Source organism: Heterocephalus glaber, unplaced genomic scaffold (genome assembly GCF_053883595.1).
Source record: "Heterocephalus glaber isolate CG9 unplaced genomic scaffold, H.glaber_assembly_v1.0 deba00001472, whole genome shotgun sequence".
Lineage (NCBI taxonomy): Eukaryota > Metazoa > Chordata > Mammalia > Rodentia > Bathyergidae > Heterocephalus > Heterocephalus glaber.
This window is the reverse complement of record NW_028258315.1, coordinates 70,488,059-70,510,713: the sequence shown is the minus strand read 5'-3', so window position 1 is coordinate 70,510,713 and position 22,655 is coordinate 70,488,059. Positions and strand designations below refer to the sequence as shown.

The following is a 22,655-nucleotide window of genomic DNA, read 5'->3' as shown; positions in this document are numbered from 1 at the left end:
TGTTTTTATTAATTTAATAAATTGCACTTACTGGCATAGCTGAGAATTCAGAAAATAAACTTATTTATAATATATATTTTTTTCAGTGCTGGGGATCAGATTCATAATATAATGGAATTTGATTTGGGGAAACTAATTATCTTTGTTTTAAAACTTCTCAGTAATGATTACAGCTTCTCTTAATTTTTTTCTACTGGAGTGGCCACTTGTTGATCCCAAAACTTGCCCCTCCATTTTTCTTTGCCTTCAGTCTTAAGTCTTACATAAATCTAATTTCTCATGTTTTAGTTCAGTAGTTCCTCCAAAATGCCTCGGAGATAATAAAAGGGATCTAATGAATGTCTTCTGGGTACTATGCATAAGGCAAGATGTTTTTTATGTTTTCTGTTTATAATTTAATCCTCAATTATATAAAGTAAGAAATACATTAAGTGGTTAAGATGTGAAGATTCAGAAAGATTATTAGACTCCTAATCACTGAGAGATGGGTTTTTTGAATGCAGGTGTGCCAGTTAATATTAATTGCCAATCTGGATGGATTAAGAGAGGTAGCTGGATCATGGGAGTTGCTATACTCATCAGTGAATTATCCACTGATGGTCATAGCTGAATGTGCTGTTAGGAGGTAGGCCAAGTTGGAAAAGGTGGGTCACTGGAGGTGTGCTATTAGACAGTGCATCTTTCCAGGGTGCTCTTGAACTATCTATGCTCTTGCTTTCTGGCTGCCATAAAACGAGCAGCTTTGTAATATGTGTGGATCCAGTCAAGAGCAAGAAACAGTTAAGGCAGGTTAAATAAGGGAAGTTTTATAAAAGAAATGTCAACTATGGAAAAAAAGAGTAACACAGAAGGACACTTGATACTGGTTTCCTATGGCTAAGGGAGAATACCCAAGGAAGGACAAACTTGGAAGGTGTTGAGAACTCAGGATGGGATGGAGCTCAGCCCATTGACAGCAGAGTTGTTCAGGGGTTTGGCCAGTGTGGAAATGCTTTGGAGGTGCTCCACACAAGATACAGACCACACTCTGGAGTCTAGGCAGGTGAGGGAGAGGGAACTGGAGGCCTGTTGCATGCAGTGGGAATATATGGGTCTGTGGCAGCAGAAGGCTTTCAGAGTATGCATGGGAACTCTGGTTACCAAGTCAAGACTACAGAAAGGCCATCACCACATCACACCAGCGCAGTCACAGAAGGACTATGTTCTAGGTCCATAACTGGTGTCTGCTTCACCAAATGCTCTCACATTTACTATGGCAAACTCCCAACCTACGCCTGAAGCGAGAGGAGATCCCCTTCTGCAGTTTTCCTCTAGTACCCTCTACCAAGAAAGCTTAACAGCATACCCAACTTAAAAGGAGAAATACTTAAAGAAGTCCTGTTGTTTATCACAAATCTTGAATTGTGCTTTTCAGAGCTGAGAGGCAGTAAAACAACTGATAGACAAATATAAATATAAAGGATAAAATAATTATTTGCGAGGTTTCCCTGACAGTATTTTTCTTTTCCTACTGCAGTCTGCTTGGATAGCCTATCCTCTCTACTCTCAAGTTTTAGGTTGAGCTTTTTTTTCTCATTCACTCTATTGATGTTGATTCTATCTCTACTTTAGCCTTTTGTGCCCTTGTCCTTCAGCTTCTTTTGTGCTTTCTTACTCATCTCACCCTCTAAGTACACATTTTAGTTTTTCCACTTAGGAGTAGGCCTCTCTGAACCTTTGTTTTTTTCCTTCCTTTTCCCTAACACTACCTACCTTTTCTAAAAATTGTGTTTTGGTCTATTTGTTTCTTTGGTTTCTATCTATATGATTTTGGGAATACCTCTTGATGCCAACTCTTTTCTCCAAACTTTTTGGTGATCACATATCAAAGGAATAATCTCATCTGCGCTGGAAAATTTTCTTCTTAAGGTGATCCTGCCTATAGATAGATAGATGGAAGGACAGACAGATGGATGGGGGAGGGAAGGAAAGGAAAGAAAGAAAAAGAGAAAAGCCTGGTGATAAAGCTCAGTGCAAAGACTTTGGGTTCAATCCTTAATACCCCCCCATCCACATTTTCATATACTTTCTTCGCTATCAACATTAATTGCTATAAACTAGGAAAGTTTCTTTTCCTTTTCTCTCCATTCTTTCCATCCTTTTTCACACTTATTTCCCCACAGTTTTGGATGTCACCCATAGTTTCTTGTAAATATATTAGTAGGAGACTCATTTTAAAATAAAGAACCCCTGGAAATTAACTGTATAGAGGACTTAAATTTGAACTTGTATGTATCAGGACACAGAAATAAAAGACAGACTCTTAAAAAGAGTAGAGATTTTTCAACTTTAAAATTTTTCATTTATTGCATATTCTCTTTCTAGTTCAGAGTAATTGAGAATTTTACTTACATATGAGGCATTCTGGAAAATATTTTAGAAATATAAATTTTTTGGATATTCATTATGGTATTTGAAATTTTCTAAGTATAATGAAGTTTTTAAAAAGATTCTCAAAATTATGTAAGATATATATGATCACATATTCAAATGAAACAGATTAAGGCATTCAGTCTAAGCAAACAACAACACAAAAATGTAGATTTACTGATAAATTTTTCTTTAATCATTTTAAGGTAGAAAATGTAAAATGCAATTTGGATTTTTTTACAGTGATTCTTTTTACTGAAAACTACATAACGAAAAAAAAGTCTTATTCTTAAAATGTCAGCTGCTTGTGAGTTTATAGATGCTGCATATGTTATCGTAGTTAGATGTGGATATCTGAGTTGACTTCAATGCTTTTTTAAAAATAACCTTGTCTTTTTATAGCAAAAATTTACTAAACATTTAATTTATTTTTAAAATCAGCAGGAGCTTTGTAAACCTTTTTATAAAATTTGCTTATATCTTTTAGGTTAAATCTGTAAAAACGGGATCTGTTTTTTGGACAGTGTGCTGCTGTTTATCATATTTCTATATGGTAAGATTTCATATTTGAAACTATGGGTTCTAATTTTAGAACAATTCCCTTTCACATTCTCATCAACAAGGACTAGTTTTCTACTTTCTTTCCCCTAAATTCCTTAGGATATTGATTTTTATCTGGTGTGTTCTTTAAATTACTGCCATCCTCTTCCTTTATTCCTATGCGCATATATGTGTGTGTGTATGTATATATATATATATGGACTTAAGTTTGAGGGGGTACTTACTTACTGAATACTTATTGAATAATCCTCATTGAAAACACCATTTTGTATAAGTTGAACAAAACACATTTTTCCGTATGTTAATTTTTAAATATTTTAGCTTTTTATTGACATTTAGACTTGTTTTTTAATTGTTCCTAGCTTTATGTTTTCAACTGCACTGATAAGAAAAATGTTTTCCAAATAATATTACAAAATAAAATGGAACATGAACTTTTTTCTGCTAAATATTGAATCACTGGAACCATGTTTAGATAAACTTATTTAACAGTTGGATAATTATGAATATTGTACAAAAAATTTGTGTTGTCATATTAGTCACTAAATAACTGCTTAATGGTGAAGTAATCTGAGTTTTTAACAGTCATCTTATACTTGGTTTGGTAAGTTGGCCTATAGCAGAGAAATAAGAAAACTTAGAAATCTTGGTGAAAAAGATATCCTAAGTGAAGACTGGATTGTAGGAAGAATGTTCTTTAAGACCCATCTTGTTTTCATTCTTTAAAGTACATGGAAGAAAAAAAAAACCTCTTTGGATAAATCTGTATGGGACAGAGAGTAAATAAAGCCCTGTATTGAAAGATCATACGGAAGATTAATAAGTACTTTTCAAAACATCAGATTCTGTTTCAGATTGCTTTTAGCTTTTCTTTGTTGGTAAGTAGACAGGGTAGATAAGGCAATATAGTGATACTATGTTCAATTTTCAAAATTCTAATGATTCTGGAGAGTCATTATCTAATGGCCACATAATGTGTATCTTCAAACTACCCTATACAATTTTTAAAAACAGATTTCTTACATTTAAGGTTCAATATTTTTTCATTTTTCTACCTCTTTTCACCCCATGGCCTATATAGTAGTCTTGTGCTAAAAATTAATAATTTTGCTGATATTTTAAATAAATAGTAGAGGAACTATGTTCATGTAAGTGATCAATGGCCCTATTAAAGTGGTTAAAGTCTGGGGTACATCCCGTGCAATTGTACTCAGTAATAGCAAACTCGTTCTCTTTAGAGTTTAAATTTAAAATTTGGAAATAACCAGGGACTGGTGTTTAATCAAGGCAACATTGTGTTTTGGTGGAAAAAAACCATGTACTTAAGTAGTAAGCAGATGTGCATTATAAACTGATGGCAGTTCCTTATAAGGGATTCTGAAATATTTTAGATAGTGGCAGCATCATTAGATTATACATATAATCCTCCTGAGGTATTGGTATCAATGAGTCTTCCAATGAGTCTTTCTCTTAATCATTAGACTACATCTAAAAATTTTCATCTTGATAAGAGCTTATTGCATATTGAATGTACTGAAATATTAATACTTTTCGATTACTTGAGAGTGAACGTTCTTTAAGAATATTTAGTAATTTAGACCAGAACATCTTCAGTATTCTGATTAAATAGTATATATTGGTAGACCAGACATTATAGTGATCTTCCTTTATAATTCATTTGTAGAAAAAACATCCGTGCCCAACAAGCACTTTTAATTTTAAGGATCTCAAAGCATATTCCACTATCCAAATATTCTTTTTAGTTGAATTGTTGATGAGTGCTAACATGCATTGTTCTTACTCTCAGTGAACTTTCTTACAATAAATTTCTCAAAAATAGGTAGAGTAAAAGCTGTTTTTTTTAAAAAAAATAAATTTAAAGTTTTATGGTCTGTGGAATTTTGTCTCCATGACTGTCTGTTTACTGTTTACTGCCAGTTCACAAATTATAGTGTTCTCGGCTTTCCTATTAAGTCTAATTTAATTCAAGTATTTTCACATTGAATTTAGAAAAGCATATGGGTTTATGGGATGTTATTTTTAAGTATCAAGAAAAAATAAGGAGAAATGGGATATATATGTTATATAAACATTTCAAATATATCTCAATTGCTAAAAATCCTAGTGTTTTGTATTGATTCATTATATATGTAAGTTGTCATGACAAATGCAAATACCTATTTTGAAAAGTACAAAATGTTAAAAAGTTAAAAATTATTTACCTTGGTATTTCTTTTCTCATAGGTCTCTGCTTGGGGTGGGTATGTGTTTATCATCAACCTTATTCCATTGCATGTATTTGTGCTGTTACTGATGCAGAGATACAGCAAGAGAGTATACATAGGTAAGTCATTTGGTTTCTGAAATCTTACAACTAAGACTCACATTTTTTTCATTCAACAATCATTTCTGGTTTTGGTCATTATTACCCATAAAAGGTAAAAATAATTGTATGTTTGTTTTGCTTTTTATATTTATTCTGGTAGAGCATTTTTATATAAGTGCTTTGTAATCAACTAACTTGAGTTTTTTTTCCTTTTGGTAGAATTAATCTGGGTTTAATATTTAGCCTATTCTTTATATTTTTCATATCACACTGAAATTGTTTTATCACAGAGATTGATATCATCAAAATCTACTGTTTAATAAACACTTGAAAGCTCTTCCTGTATGATATATAAATAAACGGAATCTCTGTTGTTTCTAGAAATTTTTTTATTTTTACTATAGGCTTTAAGTCTTCTGACTAAGATGCTTAGTGACAGATGAAGTCTATCTAACCTTAGAGCTTATTTTCCATGATAGAACATTTATGGGTTGAATGAATCATAGTGATTTAGATCTGAAACCATTGTCTTAATAAAATAATGTTGTAAAATAGTAACAAAGATAAAACTTGTATGTTTAAATAGGTTCACTTTTTAGACACAGCACCTTGGAAGTTCTTCAGAAAATGAACCATAGTGCAAGCATATGGCCCAGCAGTTGCACTTTTAGGTATTTACTTAAGAATACAGAAAATAGACAGGCATGGTGGTATACACCTGTAGTCCCAGTACATGGAAGGCGGAGGCAAGAGGATCACAAGTTTGAGGCCCGCTCGCACTACCTAGTGAAACTCTGTCTCAAAAAAAAAAAACAGGGTGCTCGCTTCGGCAGCACATACACTAAAATTGGAACGATACAGAGAAGATTAGCATGGCCCCTGCACAAGGATGACACGCAAATTCGTGAAGCGTTCCATATTTTTTAAGAAAAACAAAAGAAAAAAACAAAACAGGGCCAGGGATTTAGCTCAGTGGTTTCACTGCCTGCTATGCAAGCGCAAGGACCCAAGTTCAATCCCTGGTACAAAAAAAAAAAACCCCAAAAAATACATCACACGAAACTTCTACATGAATGCATTTATTATTCATAACAGTCAAAAAGTGAAAAAAACCCAATCTATTATCTGATAAAGGGTAAATAAAATGTAAGTATATCCATACATTGGAATACTATTCTGCCATAAGGAATGAAATACTGATACTTGCGACAATGTGAACCTTCTAAGCATTATGCTGAGTTAGAAAGCCAGACACAAAAGGCTACATAGAGAATTTTGTTGGTATGAATGTCCCTAATAGGTAAATCTATAGAGACAGAAAGTAAATTACTGGTTGTCAGGCACTTGAGGAAGAAGAGAATGGTAGAGGAGGGTAGAGAAGTGTTTGCTAATGAATAATAGGGTTTCTTGGAGGGGAGTATATTATGGAATTAGTAGTGATGGCCGTACAACCTTGTGAACATACTAGAAGCCACTAAATGGTAGATTTTTAGAAATTGTATTTTATAATATATAAATCATATCTCAAAAGTAAGTACAAACAGGGCCGGGGATTTAGCTCAGTGGTTCCGCTGCCTGCCTTGCAAGCTCAAGGTTACTGAGTTCGATCCCCGGTACCAAAAAAAGGTACAAACAAAGCCAAAAATTCTTAAGTGTATATATACTCTTTATAATGTCTCTGGGGATATGTACTATTACTATATGCATTTTACAGGTAGGGTACAAGAAGAGACTTACTAATTTGCTGAAGATCATGGAGCTGAGAACTGAACTTAACATATTTTGGCTTCAAAGCCCATGATGCTAAAAACCACTATAACTGTGAGCTTTTTTATGTAAATAATTAACTTCACTGTTGAAATATATCAACTTATGATACTTCTCTATTCTGAAGAAACTACCTAGTCATTCGGGTCCAGGAAGAAGAATGATAGATAAAATTGTAATCCTTAGATTTTTGTTTTGGAAAAATATAAGAAAAATTATTTAAATGGTTATGGGGGAAGAACTAAGAGGTTTTTTGGTTGTCTAATTAAAAATCTTGAGATCATACTAAATTTAATAGGGGAATAGAATAGGGAAAAGATACTGTTGTGAAATGGCCATGAATCAAGAAGAGGAGCCAAAGTAGATGTCAGGTTGGTCAGATAAACACATTGTTAAAGAGGTTAAATGGGAATATTTTAAAACACCAGCAGTGTATAGTTCCCCCTGAACATTAATGCCAAGGTGAACTCAGTGAAAGGATGAAAATTGAGAAAAAAGACTGTATTTGGTGAGAAGGATTTCTGTAGTCACTGTAGAAACACATGCAATTAATACTACTTTGGTTGGCTCCTGAGAATATTTTTAGAGGAAACATTGGATGAAAATGGTGATGTAGAGCAAGTATTTCTCTTCCTTCATCCAAACTTTATCAGGATTTTAAGTTTGATTCCTCCTATCTTGTAATGGTCCTAGAAAAGTATGGAAACACTTTGTCCTTTGATGTCCCCATCATTGCATAAACGTCCTATATCTACTATTCCCATCTCTACACAAAAATATCTAGATAGGTAAGGATTGGTAAATGGAAAACTTGGTCTAGTTGTGTTCTAAATCCTAAAATAAAATTATTTTGAATGAATTATGTGAAATAATTATGAAAAAATTGTTTCCCCTTTCAGGAAGGTTTTGTTTGTTTGCATGTTCCTTAGAATCACAGCTAGAGAAAACTTTATGTGCACATGTGAAAAAAAAAGGTCCATGGAAAATAATGTGGATTATGTTGGTATGAGAGGAGAAAGCAGCAGGAGTTGGGGAAGAGATGTAAAAAGCTGAGATGGGGGAGGTTTTTTAAATGTGAGAAGAAAAATTAGACTTTTGTGAAGATATATTTTGGAATTGTTTAATTTCTTTGTATTGGGAAATGAATTTCACAAAATTATGGCATAAAGAGGAGTCTAATGTTTTTAACAAGAACTTCCAATTCTTTTTTTAGTACATGTTTATGGTACATGGTGAATACATTCCTTGTGGGTAGTTGGAACATGTACATATCTTAATTCTTTTTATATCCCTTTCCCCTCTCACTCCAACATCTCTTAGTCCCCTTCTCATTTGCCCACAGTATACTCTTATTTCCTCCTGTTGTCTGTCGTTGATGTTTGCTTTTTATTTATACTTTGCTTTTCGCATATAAAAGAAACCATATGATGTTTAAGTATGTGAGTCTATTTGGCTTAACATTGTATACTCAAGGTGCATCCATTTTTCTACAAATGACTCAAATTTATCCTTTTTATGTATAAATACCATGTTTTCTTCATTCATCTGTTGATGGACATATGGGCAGTTTCCAAGATTTAGCTATTATGAATTATACTGCTATAAATATAGGTATGTATATATCACTGTAATATGATGTCTTTAACTCTTTCAGAAGATACCTAGAAGGGGAATAGCTAGGTCAAATGGAATTTCCAGTTACAGTTTTTGGAGGAAGCTACACTTTGAACATTAATTCTCTGTCCAAGATGTAGCTTCACTCTTCTGCATGTGGATAGCCAGTTTTCCCAGTACCATTTGTTAAAGAGGCTATCTTTGTCAAAGATCAGGTGGCTGAATGTGACTGGGGATGTTTCTGCATCCTTTACTCTAATTAATTGATTCACATGTCTATTTTTGTGCTTGTACTGTTCTGTTTTATCTTGATAGCTTTGTAATACAACTGTAAATCTGGGATTGTCATATCTCCTCCTTTGCTCTTGTTACCCAGGATTGCTTTTGATATTCTGGGTCTCTTCTGGTTCCATATAAATTTTAAGATTATTTTTTCTACTTCTGTGAGCAGTGTTGGTGTTTTGATTGGGACTACATTAAATCGATTAATTTTGGGAATATGGCCATTTTGACAAAGTTGGTTTTGCCTATACTGGAACTGGGCGCAGGGGGAGAGGAGTCCTCTTTCCATTTCCTCATGTCCTCTTTGATCTCCCTTTTTCGGAGTATGGTACTGTAGTTTTGTTGTATAGGTCTTTCTCTTTCTTGGTTAGGTTAAATCCTAAGTATTTAATTTTTCTTGACTGTTAGTGTGAATAGCATTATTTTCCTAGTTTCTTTTTTGGTGGTAGAACTCATTATTTTATATTTATAGGAAGACTCGTTTGCAGATATTGCAGAACACTGGTGGAACATAAAATTATTTGACCTTTCTAATTTGATGAAAGATACTACACTTTATAAGGAAATATGTGAGGACATGTAATTGTGAAATTGTGGAATTGGCTTAAGTGTTCGGTGGGAAAATGATTGCTTAAATTACAGTGTTGTCAGGTGGAATATTGTGAAAACATTAAATTTAATATGAGTAATTGACAATATAGGAAAATGTTAATAAAAAGCAGACAGGAAGAATCACCAGTGGCTTACTTCTTTCTACTTCTCTTTCATATTTTCTACAGTGAATATATATAATGAACAAAACTTAGTTTTTAGTTTTTAGAAATAAGAATTTTCTCTCTCATGGCTCATAAGGGCTTCATTTCAAATGTCACTGAAGCAGCTTGTTTATGATACTGTCTAGGTTTTCTGTAGTTGAGCAAAGAGATTACAGGTTATTTTTCTTATTATATTTCAAATGTATTTTTATTTTGATAATTTGCAAGAGCCATCATTAAAAGGAAAGTTTTATACACATACTACATACATTAGTTTTTGATGAATTATGGAAATTCCTATCTTACGAATAAAGGAAAGATAGTTCTGTTGAGGAAATTTAAAGTGAAGCCATAACGGCATAACAGTTAAAAGTCAAATTTATTCTTGGCATTTGTAAATAGAACATATGTAATGCTAGATTAATTTATAAAAGACAGGAGAGTTAGAAGCTCTCGATTTTATTTTATCTGATTCTACTATACTATTTTTGAGGAAATTAAAGCAGATCCATTCACCGGACATTTATTGTGCATTATAGATTCTAAGTTTAGGGCTAAACATAATGATGCAAAATGAATAAAAGACAAGCTTACTCTAAGACATTTACATAGTATAATCAGTTTTATAGCATGTGATCAAAATGGAAATGGGGAGAAGTTTGTGAAAATACTACCGGATCTTTCAGTTGAAGGAAGCCTCATTGTGCTTTTCAATTCCTGATCGCTTATTACTGTATACATTTGGACAGATTATTTAAGTCTTTGTGTCTGATATCCCTGTGAATCAAGTAGAATAGTAGTACTTCATAGCATGTTCAGGGTAAATGAGTGTATATAGGAAAAGTGTGTATAACGGTAATAAACTTTAAAAGATCTATGTTGTATAAATTTTTGCTTCTGTTGTTAATACTAAAGTTACACAGGAATAGCCAAAATAGAGTTCCAAACTCTGGGAAAGGTAATTATAAAGTCTTATGTGCATAAAACACCAGTGTGATTCTTAAGGATTATTACCATGTGGGGGGGGGGTGGGGGGGCATTTACTACAGTCTTTTATTTAGGTGCTAGGCTTTAAAACCAGTGCCTCATTCATGGTGAGCTTGGCTCTGCCACTGAACTCAGCAACTAAAACATTTTTGTTTATAACTTATATTTAAGATAATAAATGTGCATAATCAAAAAGGTCAAATATTACTACAACTTTTGTAGTGAAATTAGCAGCTCCCTTTCAGTTTTTCTTGAGGTTTCATTCCCTAAAGTGTATCTTCTGGTTTTAGTGTATCTGCTGCTGAAGCAAGCACTGACTTCTGTTTTTTAACATTAATGTATTTGGGATTCTTAATTGTTTTCTTAATTTAATGTCATCTGTTGTTATCCTTAACCTTTTAGGATTTAACTACTATCTCTTACTTCTTAAATAAATATTTTCCTACCTCTCTGCTTCTGATTGTACTTATATTGTAGTTTCACAATTTTCAGAAAAGTAAAAGCTGATGTCTTTTAAAAATGAAAATACTACCAAATCTTAATTTTAAAAACCTATAGACCTACACCCTTTGTTTTAGTTACGGCTCTTAACATTCTAAAGAAAAACATTAGAATTTTCTCTAAAAATTAACTCCCATTTATTTACATAAAGTATAACAGGTAAAAATATCCTTCATGTCATTGGCTCTTTGTTATCTTTATTAATTCTTATTAGCATGGCCCATTCCAGAGTCTTAAGTTTATTCTGGAAAGAGGGATAGGAACACTGAAATAACGGAGACTAACAGCAGCATGCTGAGGTCGGGATATGGACTCATTTATTAAATATAAGAGAAGCAGCATTTCTTGTCTTGTATTATAACGTATATAACTTTGCCAGAGTAATTTAAGCTAAGAAATTAGTTATCTCCTTTTAAATTAAGTAAATGAGAATTCCGGTATGAAAAATCACCGTAACTATGGGATCAAATTGGTTTTATTCTTCTCGGAGAGCTGTAAATCGGTTAAGAATTCACAAAACAGCCTAAGAGTTATTTCCGTACCAAAATAGATTATGGAAATAGATTTTTTTAAATTACTGAGAAAAATTTTAACAGGATAGAAATGTTAAATATCAAAGTAATGTCTTTGCCCTTTTTTTGTGTTGTGCAGTTATAGGTAAAGGACATCTTAAAAACCTACTAATTAGTAGCTTTTTAATTTTAAAGTAATACAAAGTATAGTAAACAGCATATATCTGTGTATCAGAATAATTTGGCAGATGCCACACTGTCATATGGTTGTTTAGTGATTCTCATAACTTAAAGCAAATTTTATCTTACATAACAAATGTTTGTCTTGGTCCTGAGCTTTATAAAAAATATTGTGAAATTCATTTTTACATGATCTTTATATTTAATATAGCTAAATTTACCATAAAATATTGGGCTAAGGCTATTATTTATAAAAGGATTCAGCATGCATCATTTTGATAGTTTTGATATAAGTTACAGAAAGCAGTAAAAAGCTGTATTTTAAATTTGTGGCAAGTAAAATATTGCCAAGACAAGAAATTATATCTTATAGATTAGATATATTATTTGCAAGTATTAAGTATATCTATATAACCTTGAAATTATTTTCACGTACTACCTAGAATGTATAATTTATAAATATTGTCTTCAGTAAATTATTTTATATACTTTTAAAGTTGTACGTATGTGAACCAAAAGCAAACAAGGGACTACCTAACCCTAAGGGTTTTCATTTAAAGTTAGAAGTTTTGCAGTATTGGTTATATGATTCCCAAATAAGTGTCATAATAGGCTACTAGGGGAAGGGGCAGAGGGTTTTCTGTAGATTGATTGATAGTAGAATGATTTATTCAGTAGGTATTTGGAAGATTATTTTGGTGGGAAAAATTTACCTAGTGTGTACATTCTCAACGGGAAGATGCTATTACTTCTGCAGTCTGTGCTGTTAAATCTGACTTCTTGTTCAGTTTACAAAGCCAATATCATCCTGTGTTAAAACTCAGGATATTTAGAGCAAGGATCTTGCCTGTGATTTAGCAGCAATCATTCATTCAACAACAACAAAAATGTTTTTAAATAGAAATAAAGGATTTTTCTACAAACTGAGCAGAATAAATCATTTGGTACTGTTATCTAGAAGAAAAGACTTGAGATTATCTCCAAGAGTCTGGTTATAGAAAACTTTGTTTCATAGGCCAGAAGAACTAACTTCTGTGTAGAGGTTAATTAGACTCATAGTGATAGTAGAGTGATAGTAGTTGATGTATGTAGGAGCCTAGTTACAGTAGTAACTGAGATTGAGAAAAGGAAGAAGGCTTTAATTTTTTTTTAGTGTAACATTTGTGACTTTGTGTATTATAAATCCTTTGAATCTGTTTTGCTGTGTTTATGAATTAAATTTGCTAATATATGTCTATTACTGCTTCTTGGCATATTAGAACAAGCAAAGGTCTAGAAGTTACTGAGGAGCATTATCTAATACTTTTAATTTAGGTAACAGTTGTATATATTTCATGAATTCTTCATGTAGTCTTCAATTACACACATAGTGTATTTATAGTTGCAGAAAACTTTGATAATAATTTCACTAACCATTGCCAGAATTAAATAAATTGCTTCCACATAATAGAATTTGATTTTAAATCCAGATGTATTCCTTCTAGAATTTTCCTTTTTCTCAATCACTGCCCTTCATTTCATTATAGGTATCAATATATTTGCTACTTTAAAATGCTATGATTAGTTTCTGTTCAAGTGATTTGAGTATGCTATTTCTTGCTTGTATAAATCTGGAGTTTGTAAAATAACACTTTCAGTAAGTTATTCACTATCCTACATAGTTTACTACGAGTAGTGTCCTTGGAAAAGAAAAAATGGTTTTTCATTATTTTCTCTGCTGGTCAAGAAGAACCAGCTTTTGTGTGTGTGTGCGTGTGTGATGTTTAATTAAAAGTTTCAACATTCTTACAAGTCTTTAATCATATTGTTAGTAATAAAGCAAACAGATTTTTAAGGTATGTGTATGTGTTCCTTTTGTTTAATAGTAATTTGGTTGGCAGCGAAATTAGATACCAAAGGAGTATTTTATTAGCCATTTCCATTAAATATCAACCAGGAGATAAAGAAATTTAGAAATTCTAATGTGATTTAAGGTTAATGGACTTTTAAGAGTGTAAAAAAAAAATGTTTAGGCCAGTAGTGGCAAACCTATGGCACTCATGCAATGGTGGGCTATTGATGTATTGAAAGCTCTAAAAGGTTTGCCATCACGCTCTGTTTAGAAGATTGCTATTTGTCCCAGATCAAAAGAGATTCTCCTTGGTTAAAGATATACCGAATGTAGGGCCAGGGATTTAGCGCAGTGGTTTCGCCGCCTGCTGCGCAAGCAGAAGGAGCTGAGTTCAATCCCCGGTACCAAAAAAAACACCAAAAACAAAGATATACAGAATATATATGTGTTTACTTACATGTTGTGTATTTGTATGTATCTTTCTAATGGTGATTTTTCCAGAATTTTTCTAACACATTGGAAGCATGATCTGTAGGAATAAATGCCAGTAAATGTGCTTCCACAGGATGGCAGTGTGGTAGTATTTTCATGATGTAATAATGATTTATAACATTATTGGTGTTGTACATTTTCTTAGGGCTCAACACTTCATTGCTTTAATATTCTGGTTTAAATGGTAAGAAAAGTAGGTTGACATGGATGAGTGTAAAGTTGTAGTAGATAGGGATAGTAGTTTGGCCAGGCTTCCCAAAGAATTCATAGGAAGGAGAATTGATAGAGAATGATTGTTATGTGGTTGTATTGTTGAGGCCTTCTGAGAGCTGAAGAGAGCAATATAGACCTTATCCATTACCTCTTCCCTGCCCTTGTCAAGAAGAGATGAGATATCTTGCCTCTTTGTTTTTATAAAAGTTCTCCCTCCAACACCAGTGTAACACATTTGCTCCATTGTATTATGGTTGTGTATGGCCCTGATTTTACCATTTTATGAAAATCTTGCAGGCTGAGTAGGATTGATCTTGCTAGAATTTTTTTTCTTACAATGCCTTGCTCATATTAGATGTAAAGTTAATATTTGAATGAATATGAATAAAGGTAATTTTTAAGCACATTTTGAGATGCTATGGTACAGAATCTGCAGAAATTCATATGCTTTTATTTTGCAGCCAAGGTTGTTTTTTGTGTTTATTTTTAAGAATTTAGTTAGTTTACCATTTCTGTCTATTCAAGTAAATCTGGTTTCTTGTTTTCTGCATTTTAAAATGATTAATAAATGGGATTTAAATTGAGAGATTGAAGATGTATATGTTATTTTATAAATTCAAGAAGAAAAGTGCTTTTATTAAGTAAGATAAATTTGTGGTATTTGAGGCTGATTGTCTGGCAAGCAACCCTAAACTTTTTTTAATGGAAATGCTTACCTGTGCATTGAAATGTACTCGAGATAGGATATACACTCCCCTAGGTAAATATCTGATTTAGTGGTCCAGAGGTGACCTAGGTCCAGTTCTCTTACAAGATAATCCTTATCGTTGATTTATTGCAGACATCCAAATTTGTTCCTTTGGCACATGTAGGTAGGTATAAATGAGACTAATTGGCATAGAGAAGGTTATTATCATAGACTTCTCATTTTCAATATGTCTAGAAATGAACTTGAGCAAATGCCTAAGGGGGATCTTTTTCAGTAGTTATCAAACAGGTAATTGCTGACATTTTTACAGTGTCAAAGAATGGTCCCATTTGAAGAGAAAGAGTACGAATGTGACTACAAATGTGTGCTTTTGTTCACATTATACTTTGTGGAGCATAAAGTGAATAGTACATACATATATTCACATAAATAGTATTCTGGAGAATATAATTACAGGAAAATAGTGTAAAGTCTACTTTTTCTTTAGTGAAAACCAAACATGATCCATAGAGGCAGATTTGAAGAGGAAAATTGCGACTAGCTTTCTGATGGGTGTGGGGTTTCTTTTTATTTTTATTTTGGTACCAGGGATCAAACTCAAGACCTTGTGCTTGCGAGGCAGGCATGGTGCCACCCCAGCCTAGTATGGGGTTTCTTTTAGGGAAATGAAAATACTTGGGGACTAGGGAAATGTAGTGGTAGTTGTACAACATTATGGATGTACTAAGTGTCCCTAAACGTTCACTGTAAAATGGCTCTGTTATATGACTTTCATCTCAGGTGTTTTTTTTTAAGAGATTACTTTTTCATTCACTTTGCATCATTTATTCAGTCTAAATTCTGTGATGTTATTAGCATTCCATGATCATTTTTATTCATGAGGAAGAGAAATCCAACTTTAGATGTGATTTTAATGTTTGCATATAAGTGGACTCAATTATAATTTAAAAATACATAATGATACCAGGTTTTCTCAGGCCTAGATTTTTCTAGTTGTGACTTTGTACACTCAATATTTGTCTAGAGTTGATTTTTCAGTTCCAGATTTTTAAAAGGTCTATTGTGCATAGAATCTTAGGTTATTATTGTTTGGAAGGATGTCACAAAACTGGTTGAACTCTCATTCTGAAAACTGAGTATTTGTGGTTTATATTGTTGTTTGATATCACATAATGACCTTGCCCGCCCTCTTTCTTTTTCCTTTCTGGTTCTGCCTCTGTGATTCTCCTTTTGTCAGAACTTCAACAAGAGACTTAATTTGTAAAAGAAATTTATGGCATTAGAAGACTCAATCAAATTAGATGTCAATTCAAATCATATGACATAGAAAGTTTTATTTTCTTAACTTTCATTCCCTTTCAGCTTTAGTACCTCATGGGGTTTAATTTCATTCCAACATTAATGTCTCTGGAAAGAACATTATTGAGTGAGTTACTTCTGCTCTCTCCTAGGTAGTCCTCCATTAGCTAGAAATCATTGGAAACTTCATTCACATACTTCAATCCCTTCTGTTGAATTTATGTGCTTCTTCTTCTCTCTCAACACTATAGTCACCTCTTACCATACAGCACAGGAGCCAGCATAACATTTGAACTAATAGTCCATAATTTACCTTCAGTAGTTTCTTTTAAAGCTTATTCTTTGTCATCTAGTTAGGTTAGAAGTATATGCTACATGCCATGTTATACAACGTATAGCATACATAAGTGCATGCTAACTTTACTATTCATAAACATATCTGTCTGTTTTTAATAGTTCATTTGCCAAAAGGATACTGAGTATTTTTATAAAATAGTGATATGTGAATGCAAAACAAGTCTTTTACACAAATTGTAATTCCCTCCCCAATTTGCCTATGCATTAAGATTGATATAAGCTAAGAATTCTATAATATACTCTGCTAAGAGCAAATAGTTTTCCTTTATTAGACTCTAAATTTAGTAACTGGTCTGTTTTATGGCTTGACTCTATGTATTTAGTTCTTTAATCAGAAAACTTGGTAAACATACAGTTTAAATTTTTTAAGTATTATGCAAAGAGATACTTAATATTTTTTAAAGTGATAGAATATTTATGATTTATATATAATGTGGTTAATCACCTTTGTCAAATTGATTATATCAGGATTGTATAAATTCAGTTAAAACTTTGCCAAAAACATGTAAATAATATATGCATTTATGTTTTGATTATTTACTAGAAGAAGTAAATTGTTTCTTGTTGAAATCCTTGTTTCCTATTTTGTCTTTATAGCATATAGCACTTTCTACATTGTGGGTTTAATATTATCCATGCAGATACCTTTTGTGGGATTTCAGCCAATCAGAACAAGTGAACACATGGCAGCTGCAGGTATGAAAAAGAATATTTATTACTTCTTCTGAAGAATATATAAATATGTAATTGGCCAGTCTTCCAAAGGAATAATAGTATTTATTTTTAGTTTTCATCATCAGAGTAATCTGAGTAGTAATATTTTGGAAATCTGTAATTAAAACTTGAATCAGAAATTCTCAGTGAAATGTCCATGACTCGTAAGAAGTTCATGTGAATTTCATTTATAACATTTTATAAATATTCAGTTCAGGCTAAATATCCCTTATCTGAAACACTTGGGACCAAAAGTGCTTTAGATTTCAAAGTCTTTCATATACTAGAATATTTCATATACTAGAATAATACTAGACTACCAGATGAGCATCCCTAATCCAGAAATCCAAAATGCTCCAAATCTGTAACTTTTTGAGTATCATATTAGTGTTCAAAAAGTTTCAGAGTTTAGATATTAGATTTTTTCAATTAGGGATACTCAGCCTGTGTACAGAATATAACTTTCTGAGGGGCATTTTATTCTGTTTATTATCAGTGGTGCATAAAGTCTTCCCATTCAGATATTTTACCTGTTATATGGCACTTTGAAATCTATACAAAACTTTTACTTACATTCTCAAATTGATGTCAGTTTACTAAGTAGTAGTCTGAGATACAGAGATATATATTTAGTTTTCAGTATGCATTAATGTATAGTACTGTCAAATATCACCTGTTTTTGTGCAGATGGTTATTACATTTCCTAAAATCTAAGTTTTTGATATTAACCATTCTAAAATGGACTTTTAAAAATAACTCTTTAAGATTAAATTTATTTTGAAATATCAACATTCCAGATGAGTTAGGGCTCTCATGTACTTTTTGTCTAAAATTTTACATCGAATGTTTTTGCATTTTGACAAATATTACTAACTAGTATTGCTTTAGCTTTGTCTTAGTACTTGGCTTTATATTTACTAATTGCAGGTTCATGGCTGGGAGCTGAGAGACCAATTAACAAGAAAAACATAGATTTTATATGACTGAGCCTTCATAAATGAAAATAAATGGAAAATATTTTTAAGCTTATGTTTAATGAAGAGTGGACAGTCTTGTAGAAGTATGATTAGACAAAAGGGAAATTGTGTGTAATGGTAATAAGCTGGAGAATTTAGCAAGTTTTATTTGTTCCAATTCTTTTTGGCATATCTTGTATCTTTTTGCCTCTGGGTGTAGGGAAGACTCCTTTGGAATGAGGATCTTAGGACCTGCTTAGTAGAAAGTTGAATTCTTTTTGTTACTTGTTTTAGGGTAGAACAGAGAGAAGATCACACAGATCTTCCTGTTTGAACTGTTTTCTCAACGAGTTTTAGTATTTTGGGATGGCTTGTCTTGAACCCCAACACTAAATTATAATCTTGTTTAACTGTGTAATTAAGGTCATTCTTATCAATTGTAAATAGTAACTATGTATCAATATTCTCCTGAGTGAAGTCATTTGCTCCTTTTAGCAAAGAAATCTTAAGATTATTTCTTAGTGGTGATTTTTTATTACTTTTCCCACCTAGAAAATATGCTCCTCAAATATAGAGGAAAAGAAAGAACGTAATATTTTAAATAGGCTTCAGTCATTCAAATGAGATTTTTCTTGCCTGGTATATCTATGGGGAGGCTGAATATATTAGAAAAAATTTATAATAGGTTCCGCCACTTGCCCCGCAAATGCAAGGTCCCGAGTTTGATCCCCAGCACCAAAAAAAAAAAATTTATAATAGGATTTCTTTGGTATATTAATTGGTTGGTTGACTGTCATTTGACAAAAGAAAAATTGGCTAGATGAAATAACTAGTCTTTGATGTGAATGACACTGCGTATTCCAAGAAACTCTTTCAAGTGGAATTTTTAAAATTCAAGTGACATTGGTAGAATGCTTTGTTGATCATTAACATGACCTTTCTTTTTAAATTAGGTGTTTTTGCATTGCTGCAAGCTTATGCTTTCTTGCAGTATCTGAGAGACCGATTGACAAAACAAGAGTTCCAGACTCTTTTCTTTTTGGGTGTGTCACTAGCTGCAGGTGCTGTGTTCCTTAGTGTCATCTATTTGACTTACACAGGTAGGTTCCATCACCCATAAAATAGGCATCTTTTCTCTAGATTATTCAAAAAGGTAATTCTTTCACATATGTTTTACAAATTTTATTTATCCTAGGAGGTCAAATATCGTGGTTGAATTATATACTAATAGTGCTAAAGTAATAAAGCTTTTAACATCTGAGTTGCATTAGTACAAATTGTGCTTTTTTTTTTTAAAGCAGCTTACTTTTGTTGCTTCAGGTTCTGATAAATTTATAAGCATCCTTTTGCTGGAAGAATAGGTCCAAACTCTTAAAAAATTTGGAGCTTCTAGTGGTAAACCTATTATGTGTTCAGTCACATTCTTTCCCCCTTAGTTTTTAAACAGTCAACCAAAATGAATTTCAGCTTTCTTATGGATTCTGAATTATTCTCTAACCCTGACTTCAATCCTTAGAAACAAGTCAGATTCTTTCCGAAGGTTTCTGTCAAATTAATAATGTATTGGCCTTATCTCATAAACTCATGAAGAACTGACAGTAGTAAAATCATTAAGTATTCAGAATCACCTATGTAACTTACCAGATGGGATTTGGAATGCTGTATTAGATCATTAAGACACACTCTCTTTAAAAAAGTTTTTTTAGTGTTTAATATCTTAGCCTTCTTTTACTAGTTACCGAAATGCTGAAAAGGTAATTGGGAAACTTCCTACAATCTTATCTAGCTACTTGTGTTGTTTTTCCTGGAAACAAGTTCTCCATGAGTTACTATTTTTATTGGACCACTACCTTATTTTATCTGACTGCCAATTATGAAATATATTGGCATCTATAAAAGCAAATTAAAATTCCTTGAACATTAGTTTAAATTAATCCATACTTAACAATAAAATAATTTAAAATTTACAAAATAATTTAAAAGGTAGATAATTTCTTCTGCATTTTTCCTTCCAAGGTTACATTGCACCGTGGAGTGGCAGATTTTATTCATTATGGGACACTGGGTAAGTGCAGATGTTATTTTGACTTCATAAAATACCCCTTTGTTTCTTCTGTTATGATGTTGTCAGTATTTCAATCAGTGCTTGAGCATCATTAAGTATGTAGAATATCCTAGTTTAGTAAATACTGAATCCCTTGTGTTTTTTACCTTTGTTAATATCTGTTTTTTTCTCTGGTACCGGGGGATCAAAATCAGGACCTTGCACTTGTAAGGCAGGCTCATTGCCAGTGAGCAGACTTCCTGGTCCTCTGTTAATATCTGTTTTGAATGAACCTTTAGAATGAAATGTGAGTTGTGTATTTGTTTTGCATGGTCAAATCCTTATTTTAGTTTTGTTTGTTTAAAACATTTTAATAACATTTGTACAATTTAAAGATTAAGGGGTTTTTTTTGCTTGTTTTACTAATGTGCATAAAAGATTCACCTTGAATATTTAATTTTTAATATTTAAGGATAAGGTGCTGTGTTATAAATCCATATGCCATAGATAATAAGAAAATTTAACTTTTTTCTACTACCATATAAGCTTTTTGTGTTTTTTTTTAAGTCTGTGAAATACATTAGAATATCTGTTTTTTTAGAGAGCTATTATTTAAAGTGAATAGAAATTTTTAGTTTTGAATTAGACAACTAGTACTAGTTCAGTAAAACTTTCTAAAATGTGTCCCTGGAGATAAGAAAATACATGTTAATGATCATTTATTCCCATCTGTTTCCTGCTGTTCTATATGTTCCTTTCTAGGTGATTCAATAAAAACGTACCACAATTATCAAATGAGCATGTCTTCTGATGTGATACCAAAAAGGCTCGTGTCCAGGTCTAATTAAAGGACATAAGCAAATTATGTAGGAATGACTGAAGCATACATTAAGAGTTCAGCCTGTGGCTCACTAAGGATTTGAGTTATAGAGTTATTCTGATTAGGCTACATATTAGGTTAACTTGTTAGCTATACTTATTCTTACTTTCTCGACTTTCTGAACTTTGAGTACTTTGGAATCTTGGGTTGTTTCAGAAATAATTTCCATTTCCCTCACTTGCCTCCATGCCAGCTCCTCAAGCAAGGCATTGTGGCAGTATTATGTCTTACAAGCTGAGGTATTTTCAGCTGTCAAAAGTCTAAAAGAGTGAAACTCATTGACGCAAATCAGGAGATGAAGATTAAGTACAGAAAAAATTCCTATTTGAACAAAGATTTTTGTTATAGAAAGCAGAGTCGGCAATTTTATGACTAGTCCTTGATAATTGTCTTAATTTTACAGAGGGCACATTAGTTTTAGTTTTACCAAAGTGGACCAAACAGATTCATTTCCACTATACCTGGTTAAATTAGGATATATGTTTAAACAGGAAGAGGTGGGAGTAGGAATCATATCTACAATCAAAGAAAATTTCGTCTAAAAGGAATTCCTGTTTTATCATTTAATTGTAAATAATATTAAACTTTTTTAATATCAGGTATGCAAAAATACACATTCCAATTATTGCATCAGTGTCTGAGCATCAACCTACGACTTGGGTGTCTTTCTTCTTTGATCTACATATTCTTGTATGTACCTTCCCAGCAGGCCTATGGTTCTGCATCAAAAATATCAACGATGAAAGAGTATTCGGTAAGAGGGATTTTTAATGAATACTTTGATTTGGGACATTATTTCTCATTTTTAGATTATTACTTCAAAGTTTTTTTTTCTTAACTGTATATATATATTCGAGATAAGCCCCTCCATTTTGTATAAGCATTTAATCAAGAAAAATTAATTGAATTTTCTTTATATATATTCTAGTTACTGTTTTAATTTGAAGCTAGTATATAAATTTTACATTCAACTCATGGTTTCTAAGAGGTTTAATGTAATCAGTATAGTCTGTGGTTGAAAATTGAAAACTATGTTTGTTGACAGCATAATTTTGACTTCATTTTCCAAGTTAAGATGTAATTAGGAAAAGATTTTCAGGGGCATCTTTTGTCCTAGTTGCTGAGCAAAGTATGTTTTATAATGAAATAAGGATTACCTCTGAATAAACACTGTCCATAAATACATTTGCATGTGTTCCCAACTAGCAAGACCGAAAATACAAATATTTAAAAGCCGAGTGTTTACATGATTTTATTTCTGTAACA

The 22,655-nt window shown here is 32.3% G+C and overlaps 1 protein-coding gene and 1 non-coding gene across 3 annotated transcripts in view; both read left to right on the top strand.

Moving 5' to 3' along the window:
- Stt3b (STT3 oligosaccharyltransferase complex catalytic subunit B) overlaps positions 1–22,655 on the top strand; it is a 106,329-nt gene that overhangs the window by 66,770 nt on the left and 16,904 nt on the right. For both annotated transcript variants that reach the window (XM_087182161.1, XM_087182160.1), the window contains exons 4-9: positions 2,897–2,962; positions 5,215–5,314; positions 17,393–17,491; positions 19,419–19,565; positions 20,482–20,530; positions 21,989–22,143. In XM_087182161.1, the coding sequence (XP_087038287.1) occupies positions 2,897–2,962; positions 5,215–5,314; positions 17,393–17,491; positions 19,419–19,565; positions 20,482–20,530; positions 21,989–22,143 (616 nt within the window). The remainder of the gene's footprint in view (positions 1–2,896; positions 2,963–5,214; positions 5,315–17,392; positions 17,492–19,418; positions 19,566–20,481; positions 20,531–21,988; positions 22,144–22,655) is intronic.
- LOC147826402 (U6 spliceosomal RNA) lies at positions 6,114–6,220 on the top strand. Its single transcript, XR_015439691.1, has one exon. It is a non-coding gene; the product is annotated as a U6 spliceosomal RNA (small nuclear RNA).